This window comes from Pelobates fuscus, chromosome 6 (genome assembly GCF_036172605.1).
Source record: "Pelobates fuscus isolate aPelFus1 chromosome 6, aPelFus1.pri, whole genome shotgun sequence".
Lineage (NCBI taxonomy): Eukaryota > Metazoa > Chordata > Amphibia > Anura > Pelobatidae > Pelobates > Pelobates fuscus.
In genome coordinates, this window is record NC_086322.1 from 40,010,296 (window position 1) to 40,022,669 (window position 12,374).

The 12,374-nt window shown below is 37.3% G+C and overlaps 1 protein-coding gene across 4 annotated transcripts in view; it reads left to right on the plus strand.

The window, feature by feature from the left end:
- CTNNA2 (catenin alpha 2) overlaps window positions 1-12,374 on the plus strand; it is a 1,421,691-nt gene that overhangs the window by 1,357,464 nt on the left and 51,853 nt on the right. For 2 of the 4 annotated variants that reach the window (XM_063457611.1, XM_063457612.1), the window contains one exon: window positions 12,027-12,173. The exons of the other annotated variants lie outside the window; for them this stretch is intronic. In XM_063457611.1, coding sequence (XP_063313681.1) covers window positions 12,027-12,173 — 147 coding nt within the window. The remainder of the gene's footprint in view (window positions 1-12,026; window positions 12,174-12,374) is intronic. 4 annotated transcript variants of the gene reach the window in all.

Genomic DNA, 12,374 nt, shown 5'->3' on the forward strand with positions numbered 1-12,374 from the left:
AGATAATTGAGTTTAAGACTGGTAAATTAATAATCTCCCAGGAAAAGAGAGCCAAACATAAAAACATAAAAGTATCCCAAAACATAATAAAGGAATACAGTAGCCCCACAAGTCCTATATCCCTGATCTGAGTGCCCAAGTTGTCCAAATAGCGCTCATATCCATGCAGTGTAGGGGAATCGCCACCGGGAAAAGTTCTGACCGGCTGCACACAAGGTCCTAGGCGCAAAATAGTTCCAGAGCAATTTGTGCTTTGGCCGGTCAACTTTCAGGAACTCCTGCGCCCATATTTTGGGTGCTCTGCCTGTCATTCAGAGAGTGTGTGTTCTTCTTAGTCTCAGGCACTTTCCCTCCAAAAAGCACTCTCCTGGTTGGTCGGGAAGTGGTGCAAAACACCAGACGAAGTTGACTGGGAACCACAAAGTCACAAAGCCAAAAACGGTTCCATAACAATCATGGCTAAGTGCCACTGAAAACTGTTTGCGGGTTTGTTTGCACAAATGATACAAGGTGAATGGGAACCATAAGGTCTTCATGCCAGAAATAGTTCCATAGGTCTCATGGCTAAGTATCACTGAGGGCCGTTCATGGGTTTGTTCATGCGAACAGCCATCAGGAAGCTAGCGTTCGGTTACATTCGTGAGAATGGAGAGTGACGAACCAGGGGCACCATGGGAAAGCTGCTAAGGGCGGCTGGGCAGGGTAACTCCCAAAAGGGGTCTTAGACCCAGACCAGAATCAGTGGGCAGGAGGCCAGCTTCCACAGTTCTCCAGGAGTTTGTGGCAAATGTTTGTGGGAAGAAGCGTTTGTCACACCTTGCTCTTTTATTAACAAAAAAGGCGCATTACCGATGTAAACTTCGTTACACCAGGCCCCACCAGGAACAGAAACTAAGACCACACTAACCAAAGAAGGGAGGGACCAACTCTCCCTAATAAGTTAAAAAATATAGACAGGATTCTTAAATGGCTGTCCTATATATTCTACCACTACCCCATGCAACATTCACCCAATTACTACTAATGTGCACCTACAGTGAGTGAAAAAAGTATTTGATCCCCTGCTAATTTTGAATGTTTGCCCACTGACAACAAAATGATTAGTCTATCATTTTAATGGTATCAGTATTTTAATAGTGAGAGACAGAATAACAAAAAAATAAAATCCAGAAAATCGCATGTCAAAAAGGTTATGCATTGATTTGCATGTCAATGAGTGAAATAAGTATTTGACCCCTTTAACTTATTACTTTGTGGCAAAACCCTTGTTGGCAATCACAGAGGTCAGATATTTCTTGTAGTTGGCCACCAGGTTTGCACACATCTCAGGAGGGATTTTGTCCCACTCTTCTTTGCAGATCCTCTCTAAGTAATTAAGGTTTCAAGGCTGACGTTTGGCAACTCGAACCTTCAGCTCCCTCCACTGATTTTTTAATGGGATTAAGGTCTGGAGACTTTCCAGGCCACTTCAGGACCTTAGTGTGCTTCTTCTTGAGCCACTCCTTTGTTGCCTTGGCTGTGTGTTTTGGGACATTGTTATGCTGGAATAGCTATCCACAACCCATTTTCAATGCCCTGGCTGAGGGAAGGAGGTTCTCACCCAAGATTTGACGGTACTGGACCTGTCCATCGTCCCTTTGATGCGGTGCAGTTGTCCTGTCCCCTTAGCAGAAAAACACCCCCAAAGCATAATATTTCCATCTCCATGTTTAGTACTTCTAATCTCAGCTCATTACCTGTATAAAAGACACCTGGGAGCCAGAAATCTTCCCTTTGATGCGGTGCAGTTGTCCTGTCCCCTTAGCAGAAAAACACCCCCAAAGCATAGTATTTCAACCTCCATGATTAGTATTCCTAAAATATTAGTTAAAACAAAACAAAAACTCAAACCCTTTAATAGTCACAAATTGTCAAATCTCACTAAAAAAAATGTCACCATGCACAGAAAGGAACATTTCACTGGTTTATTCAGCAAAAATGATTTTAAACAAGTAGCCGGATGATATTGTATCTAGACAAAGAGCTACATTCTGAATGTATTAGTGAAGGATCAATACTAATATTATTTTTGTTATCTTGATGCCATCTGATTTTCTGTCTCTTCTACTTTTTTTTATAATAAGGACAAGTCCGACACGTTTGATTCCTTCATATTTCTATTCATAATTCTACTGTCTGTTTTCTCCTGTCGTATCTTCTGAACAAGAGCTGTAATTATCTTTTGATTATCCTGTAATATATTCTCTGTTGTGCTCTACTGCCTTATTATCATCACAGAAAATTATGCAAAATTATTTACCCTATTGTTACATCTACACTGAATATATACTTTTGGGAACTGCTTCTTAACCAAACTATGTATACAGAAGATGTGATGAAAATTTAATGGTACCCAAAACACAATTACCTTTACTCAAATTAGTAATCCAAATCACCTAACAGCTAGTTTCTACTCATTTTTACATAATTTGTAACATCACCAGGCATACACTCATCCCAATAAAAGATACTAATGTAGTTACCATTGTATAAATCATGAAATCTACATATTTTGATAATACTGACATAGTTTGTGTCAGGAAAACAAAGTACATTGTGGTATGAAGGTATTTATTTATTAAAGAACATTCATGATAATTACACTACGATTATAAAATTTAGATATAAATAGATACCTATTGCCAGATTTGCATTCGTGTTATTAAAAAGCAGTTGTTGTAAATTATAAATACCAGCAACTAATAGAACTTTGTGTTAAAATACAGATTTCCATGACCTATCCTTGTCCTTAACATCTGCACACTACTCTCTATTTACCATTTTGAAAATTGCACAAAAAGCTGCATTTTTTAAATTGCCATAGCAACACTACAAAAATTACAATGTATCATTTTTCTCAGCACATATGCGTTCTATTGCTAACCTATCTTAGCAACCTTACAACTACCTGAAGTGATTGTCAAACTAAATGACTTAGTGAATGACTCAGTGGAGGCTTGTCAATAGGGGCACTTGAGGCAGCACTTTTCTGATATGGGTGAAAAATATATATGAAGTAGTTATGAATCACTGAGATATTTTTTTCTGGAGGGATGAGTGGCAAGCCAAACACATATGGTGGAAAATAAGTGTTTTTTTAATTCTGCAATATGTTTTAATTGTGCTGGGCTTGTGGTAGCTGTTTTTGAGAAGCTTACATGAGAGTATTTAGGCATGCCAAAAATGGGACTGTTTTTAAATCTGTCCTGTTTTAGCAGGTTTTGCACACCATTAGTGTCCTTTAAGAAGGAATTTTAGGAATTTACATTGAGTAACCTAGAAACATAGAAACGTAGAATGTGACGGCAGATAAGAACCATTCGGCCCATCTAGTCTGCCCAATTTTGTAAATACTTTCATTAGTCCATGGCCTTATCTTATAGTTAGGATAGCCTTATGCCTATCCCACGCATGCTTAAACTCCTTTACTGTGTTAACCTCTACCACTTCAGCTTGAAGGCTATTCCATGCATCCACTACCTTCTCAGTAAAAACTTCCTGATATTATTTTTAAACCTTTGTCCCTCTAATTTAAGACTATGTCCTCTTGTTGTGGTAGTTTTTCTTCTTTTAAATATAGTCTCCTCCATTACTGTGTAGATTCCCTTTATGTATTTAAATGTTTCTATCATATCCCCCCTGTCTCGTCTTTCCTCCAAGCTATACATGTTGAGATCCTTTAACCTTTCCTGGTAAGTTTTTATCCTGCAATCCATGAACCAGTTTAGTAGCCCTTCCCTGAACTCTCTCTAAGGTATCAATATCCTTCTGAAGATACGGTCTCCGTACTGAGTACAATACTCCAAGTGAGGTCTCACCAGTGTTCTGTACAATGGCATGAGCACTTCCCTCTTTCTACTGCTAATACCTCTCCCTATACAAAAAAGCATTCTGCTAGCATTACCTGCTGCTCTATTACATTGTCTGCCTACCTTTAAGTCATCAGAAATAATCACCCCTAAATCCCTTTCCTCAGATGTTGAGGTTAGGACTCTATCAAATATTCTGTACTCTGCCCTTGGGTTTTTACGTCCAAGATGCATTATCTTGCACTTATCCACATTAAATGTCAGTTGCCACAACTCTGACCATTTTTCCAGTTTACCTAAATCATTTGCCATTTGAAAACATCCACCCTGTTACATATCTTAGTATTATCAGCAAAAATACATACCTTACCATCAAGACCTTCTGCAATATCACTAATAAAAATATTAAAGATAATGGGTCCAAGTACAGATCCCAGAGGTACCCCACTGGTGACAAGCCCAAGCTTCGAATATACTCCATTGACTACAACCCTCTGTTGCCTGTCACTCAGCCACTGCCTTACCCATTCAACAATATTGGAATCCAAACTTAAAGATTGCAGTTTATTGATAAGCCTTCTATGTGCAACAGTGTCAAAAGCCTTACTGAAATCTAGATAAGCAATGTCTACTGCACCACCCTGGTCTATATTTTTAGTTACCCAATCATAAAAATAAATAAGATTAGTTTGGCATGATCTCCCTGAAGTAAACCCACGTTGGCTCTGATCTTGGAATCCATGTGTTTTTAGATGTTCAACAATCCTATCCTTTAACATGGTTTCCATCACTTTCCCCACTACTGAAGTAAGGCTTACTGGCCTAAAGTTGCCAACTCCTCCCTATTACCTTTCTTGTGAATGGGCACAACATTCGCCAACTTCCAATCTTCTGGGACTACTCCTGTTATCAATGATTGGTTAAATAAATCTGTTAATGGTTTTGCTAGCACACCACTAAGCTCTTTTAATAGCTTTGGGTGTATTCCATCAGGTCCCATTTACTTATTTGTCTTTACTTTTGACAGTTGAAATAGAACCTCTTCCTCTGTAAACTCACGTGTAATAAATGACTCATTTATCATTTTCCTTAACTGAGGTCCCTTTCCTTTATTTTCATCTGTAAATACCGAACAAAAATATTGGAAGTCAGCTAGACCTTTATCCTCTTCTACATACCTTCCTTCTTTTGATTTTACTTTTCTTTTCTCATTTATGTATCTAAAAAAAGTTTTGTCCCCCTTTTTTACTGACTGTGCTATTTTCTCTTCTGTGTGTGATTTGGAAGCTCTTATAACTTGCTTAGCCTCTTTCTGCTTAATCTTATAGATCATTCTGTCTTCCTCACTCTGTTTTTTTTATAATTACTAAATGCTAACTTGTTTTTTACTATTTTGGCCACATCTGTGGAGTACCAAAGTGGCTTCTTGAATTTTTTGCTTTTACTGACAAGCCTAATGCAATTTTCTGTTGCCTTCAGTAGTGCAACTTTTAAATAATCCCATTTATATTGGACTCCATTTAAATTTCTCCAGTCTGATAATGACTCCTTTACACATATTCTAATTTTAGAAAAGTCTGTTTTTCTAAAGTCTAAAACTTTTGTTTTTGTGTGGTGTGACTCAGTCACTGTTCTTATATTAAACCACACTGACTGATGATCACTGGATCCTAAACTTTCACCTACAGTAATATCTGAGACCAAATCTCCATTTGATAACACTAAATCTAGTATGGCCTCTTTACGAGTTGGCTCCTCAATGACTTGTTTTAGAGACAATCCCAGTAGGGAGTTTAGAATATGTGCACTCCTGGCACAAGCAGCTATTTTTGTTTTCCAATTCACATCAGGAAGATTAAAGTCACCCATGATGATAACTTCCCCCTTCATTGTCATTTTAGCTATTTCCTCAACTAGTAGATTATCTAACTCTTTAATTTGTCCTGGGGGCCTATAAATCACACCTACACAAGGTACTGTGTGATTACCAAATTCTAACGTAACCCAAACGGACTCTATGTTCACCTCACTAACTTTTATTAAGCTAGATTTTATGCTATGCTTCACATACAGGGCCACCCCTCCCCCTTTCTTGCCTTCCCTGTATTTTCTATATAAAGAGTACCCTGGTATTGCTATGTCCCAGTCATTTTTCTCATTATACCATGTCTCAGTAACAGCGACTAAATCTACACTATCAGTTGCCATTAATGCCACAAGTTCATGGATCTTATTCCCTAAACTGTGAGCATTTGTAGACATGACTCTAAGCCTATAATTTTTTTAACACACTTGCTACAGGCACCTTCTGTCCTTGTTTTGGGGGACAATTGGATTGATGTTTTATCACCCTTTTGCCCCCTCCCCCTCCTAGTTTAAATACATCCTAGCAAAACCTCTGAACTACATACTGAGAACATTTGTTCCCTTTTGAGATGCAAACCATCTTTTTTGTACAGTTTATTTCCATTCCAAACAGAGCTACCATGAGAAATAAAGCCAAATCCTTGCTCCCAACACCATTCACCAAGCCACAAGTTATAGTCCCTAATACGCATCCGCCTGTTGTTCTGAGTGTTATGCACAGGCAGAACTTCAGAGAATGACAGTGTGGAAGCAACCTGCCGTATATCATTGGCAAAAATACTAAAAACTTCCTTAACCTCTGAAACCTCATTGCAAGCCAAGTCATTTGTCCCTAGATGGACAAGTACATCCAATTCCCCTTCCTGCTTTGCTTGCTTAACAATATTACAGATACGTCTCCTGTCTCTGTGAGGAGTAGCTCCGGGAAGACACCTCACAAGACCACCATTGTCCATCTCCACACCTCTCATGATGGAATCCCCCAACAACAACTGCTTTCTATTAGGCCTCACCATAGTCTCCAAGCCTGTCTCCATAACACCACTAGCCTCAGTGCCTGAGCCTGTCTCCACAACACCACTAAACTCAGTGCCTCTTTCCACAACACCACTAGCCTCAGTGCCTCTCTCCACAACATCACTACCCTCAGTGCCTGTCTCCATAACACCATTACACTCTAAAAGTGCAGAAAATGAATTATGTAGAGCAATCCATTTGAGCATCAAAGTCAGCTGCCAATGAGTGGAGATATATTGTTGGCCTCTCTATTCAGGGTTATAATTGGCTAAAAGCACCATTGGGTGGGGTTACAGAGGAGCAAGAAACCATCTTGGAAGTAACACAAGGAAAGCATCTACTGCCCCCTTCCAAATGTAATAACCTTTTCTCTCTCCCAATAGCCCCAGTTACTGCCTGAGGGCTGATTGAGAAAATTGTCTTGCTTAAACATTTAATATACATAGAGCCAGGGAAGCCCAGTGGTGAAAAGGGTAAGAGGACATTTTTGACAAAGAGCACTGTGCTGCCTGTCACTAGTAGTTTTAATAACGCCTACTGCACATACTCACTGTCTTCTTTAAAGTGCTCAGTCACTCTACAACTGAGACCTGAGACACTCATGCTGTGGCTATTTTAAAACTTGTGAAGCTTCAAACTGCAAGATTGGGGCTGTGACTCTGAGGGCGGACCTGTGTTTGATTTCATTCTGTTTAAATCTGTAATGATGGTTGATTCTGTTAACTGTGTCAGCTACTTCATGGCTCAATATTATGACTGCAGATTAATATATTGCCAGCCACAAAGGTAACAAGGATCCTGCTGCTTTAACCCTGTGCACACTGTGTGTTGAGAACGAATAGCGAGTCAGGAGTAGCTGACATGTTTGATGCCTATCAGTATGTGCACACTGTGTGCTAAGAGCTAATGGAGTAGCTGACATATTTCATAACAGCAGCAATATTTAATAGAAAGCTAAAGTTATCAGAGCATGAGCACTACTGAAGATGAGATTGTACAAGGGAGAGCTAAGAGAGGGCTAGTAAGATGGATAGAGAGAGAGGGCTGGAACATTATACAGAGACATGTACTGTGTAGGTATACTTGTTTAGCAGCTCTGTGTAATCCATCACAGTGATCCTGTATGTGTGGGATAGGTATGGTATCTCCTTATTATGCCATATCTGTGTGTTATGTCTCTGTATTTTACTCAGATCTATCTGTTGTATTGGCATCTCTGTAGTATACCCAGCTCTGTGTATTGTTTAGGTATCTTCTTATGGTGCCCAGCCGTGTGTTTTATATGTCTATTTTTCAGCTCTGTTTGTGGTATGGTTATCTCTGTCTTGTATTTTATCGATATCTTTATGTTGTGCTCAGTTTTGTGTTTGAGCATTTTTGTATTATGCTCAGGTCTGTCCTGTATAGAGACGAGTACAATTATTGGGTAGGAATCTGGCTCCTCACCATCTGGAATGACTCTGTGCTAATTGTCACCATTGGGTATGGGAACCTGGTGTCATTTAATGCTTATCATCTTGTATTAACTTCTATGCAGGTTGTTAAAAGTTATGGCAACCACTAATGACCAGTTGCTAACAGTGATACTGTATAGCAAAAGAGCCGCTGATTTCTGTGCACATTATAGATAGTTTAAAAATGTTTAAAATACAATGTTTCTACAATTAGTACAGCCGCGATGGAATAGTGCAGCAAACTGCTATCTTACCCTGTAGTTCTTCTTTTGCTGAAATGAATATATAACCCTAAATTTAAAAATCATCAACTTACCTACATTGTATCATTTTGGTAACCTCTCTGAATGCAGTCATTGAACTCTGATATCAGTAGCAGGTTTTGATCAGTCTAGTTGAGTATACCTGCAGGCTGCCTTGGGGTAACTGCCACAGGCTCCGTCGGGTGTCTCTCACACTAAGCATCATCCAATGGGCATCTTTGATGTCAGGGGCTGTACCTTTATCTGCTCACTTGACCAGGTCCCTCCCAGGAACAGAGAACCCTGCAGAAGGGAGGGGGAAGATATGTATGTGATTGTATGTGTGTCTGTGTCAATGTATATGTATATAAAGCTTTAATTAAAGTTATTCAGCCCCCATTGAAAATCGGGTATATTGGCAACATTTACAGACTGTTTGCAATGAACACATCAAACAAAAGCAATTGGAATAGTTCAACACAATGAATGCTTAAAGTGATTTCCACAAATGCAACTGAAAATGCTACTTATAATGACTTCTCCAGTCTCTGAATTAATGTATTCATGGCAAGCTTTTTTAGTACTTCATAAAGCACCCTTTTGCTGTTATGACCTGCTGCAAATGAGATGCAAAGCCATACATCAGCTTCTGGCCGTGTTCCTGAGGAATCTTAACCTATTGCTCATGAGCAATGGCCATACATTCAATAAGCTTGAGTTCTTGGATTTTTGGAATTGGTATTTGCCATGTCTCCATCCACCCTTTTCTCTAAGAAATATATAATGTTAATGGTTAATTAATTTAGAATATAACATGTAAAACCAGACAGCAAAAACTTAAAAAGTAAAGTATTGTAGAACTTGAATTGGAAAGTGAATATATGTAGACTGAATATGTACAGTCAAAACAATCTCGTCTACCAAATGCATTTTGTGTCTGGTATAATGGCTCTGTGGCAATGTACGAGTCCATCCTTTGCACTAGTGAACTGCCATTAGACATTTACCTGTATTTTCAGGTGTTCTACTGGGCAAGACTTTTTTAGTTATCAAACACATTTCTAAACACCCTTTTCAATGTCCATATGAACTGTGTGATATTTCTCAAGGCATATCATTTTTGGCATTGTCTTTTTCTCTTATTGAAAACACAAGAAGCAACATTTATTTATAAAATATTTTACCAGGAAATTTCTCAAGACATATCATTTTTGGCGGCATTGTCTTTTTCTCTTATTGAAAACACAAGAAACAACATACCATAAATGAATTCATATGTTTTAAGAAAAATATACAGATGAAGACAAAATCATGAAAGAAGAGATCTTTAGTAAATGAATGATCCAAAATCAGTTTTGATGACAACTTTACAATATATGTTCATGATCTTGAATATGTTTTTTCTTTTCATACACACATACATTTTTGTAAATCTACAGTTCAAGATCGATTTGCCTTCTTTTTACTCGGTTACTTTTTTCCCCCTCTCACAGTTATTCTTTTAGTTCTCAAAAACTCCTTTTTGCAACTTGTTTGTGCAAAGAATCACCAACATCTGGACCTCCCCTTTCTTCAATTCTTATAGAATCCTTACTTGGAATACTTTTTTGGAGCAGATTTTTTTCTGTTCTCAGTGGTGGTAATATTCCACCCAAAATGTTTTGTTTTGTTATTTACAAAGAAAAATAGCCATCTATAGGCATCTTTCACATTGTACCTATCATCGTATCTTCGCCGAGTGATAGAATCTTTTTTTCTCTCTTTTCTGCATAGCTTTTTAAGATTTAAATCTTGCCGCAATACATCAAACGGATCCGTGTATATTTGAATCCAACAGACTTAAACAAGGCACTTTGCAATGTGTATTAGAGGAAGTGATTTGTAGTATCTAAGAAGGTCAAAGAAATAATTTTAGTTCTAAAAGTGAAAGACATTTTATTATAAGAGAGTAGATTCCTTAAATCAAAACATTCCTTGTGCCAAATATTTGCTAATATACAAAGGTCAAAAATACAAATGTCATTAGTCATGTTCCAATTAAAAAAGCACTATTAAAATATTATAAATTGGGTCTATGCATGGAATACAAACATGACATTGCACTATGCAGTAGAAAACCCGTCCAATTATTTTGAATCCTGTAATATTAAAAATTTTACTAACAAAGGATAAAAATAAATACAGAATACAAAGTCAGAAGAAGAATGGCATTGGCTTGAGAATAGGTCTCAAAGCAATTAACACTACTTTAAACCATTTCAATTAATAATTAAAAAATCTAATTTCTAAAATTAATTTTTGGTATATATGTATCCTACCTGCAGCTACACAACATTTGTATTGTATTTTATTGCAATGTAGTCTCCTGTGAGAAGTTTGTAGGTCTCCACAATTTTTCATGTTTGTCTTTTTTATGGAACTCTGTCATGTGCCCTGAGTAAAAATAGATGTTGCTCAGCCTTTACTCTTTTATCTTGCTAATGTGAATCCAGTGTAGAAATGGCCTACATAAAGTTAATGGTGTCCTAATGAGCCCAGTTATTTACAAAAGTACATTCAGAAAGTGTATTATTTAAAATGTGAAACCTTCAACTTTTCTAGTAACTAATTTAATTCTGAATATCTGAGCAATTACTGTACATACGTCCTTACCGTAAACTAGCAATGCTAACTTTTATGTTCATTTTCATTAGCTGTTAAATGTTTATATTTTGGATTTTTCTTTTTACATGCAATCCAATAAAATTAATCACATGTATGTTATCTGAGCAACATCAGGATCTGTTAATATATTGCCTGAGTAATGACTATGGATGGGTGAATACATAGGTCAGAAACACAATAAAAAAAAAAAAGGTCAATCATGTGGCAATTGGTATACATTTCATATCTTAAACCATAAATGAAATTGAAATCCAGATATTATATTTATGTATTTGTGCAATGTTGTTTTCATTTCTGTATGTATGTATTTTTTTTTATTTAACTTGGATTTTTGTTATTTACTCCTTGCATGGCTTTGAGTTGCCCATCTTTTTTTCTGTTACAGTTTTGTAGTTGACGTGTAAATCCATTTCATTCTGGCATTTCAATACATTTCGATTAATTGTGAAAAAAAAAAATAACAAAACCTTTACCCATCCTTAATAATGACATCACCAGCTGCCTGTTAAGATGGTAAAATGCTCTGCATTCCTTTCTGACTTCCTTTGATGAGTCAGTTGAGGGAGTCAATAAACCCTTACTCTCCACCCCCAACACAAATGATAGGCATATTATTGGCATATAATTCTGTGCCGACCAATTAGAACTGTTATAAGTATCCCACCCAAAAATATGGCCAGATAATCTTTACATTGATTTGCAATGCATGAAATCCTTAGTAAAAATCTTCTTCGCACAATGTAATAGCGTAACAATAGCTGATCAGTTTCAAAGTCAGTTATTATTATTATTATTATTTTTTTTTTAAATTATTATTATTATGATTTGGAACCCACATGCATATTTTTTTTTCTTTTAATCCTTCTGAAGAATCCTGAACATTCTTTTCTTTCTCAATCTTAATCTTTCTCTCTTCTGTATCTCTCTGAAATCAGACTGGAATGCAGAGCACTTTCACTACCTTTTATGACGTAGCAGGTGATGTCATAGCTGGAGGCAGGGATAGTCAACTTTCCCTCGACCTACTTCCCTCCTGTGCCGAAAGCGCCCTTTTCGGGAATGGAAGCAGGGACTCCACCATGGTAAGTACACCCCAAATTTAATCTGCATCATTAATGATTTTGCATTTCATCTGTAGAAAGGAAAACTCGATTTCCCCAAGGTTTGCTTGGCTTGGCAGTGTGACTCACTCTCTCTTACATTTTTTTTTTTTTTATTTGAGCCTGGCTTTTTAGGATTTCCAAATAAACCGTGATCTCCCAAAGTGAATCATATATATGGTT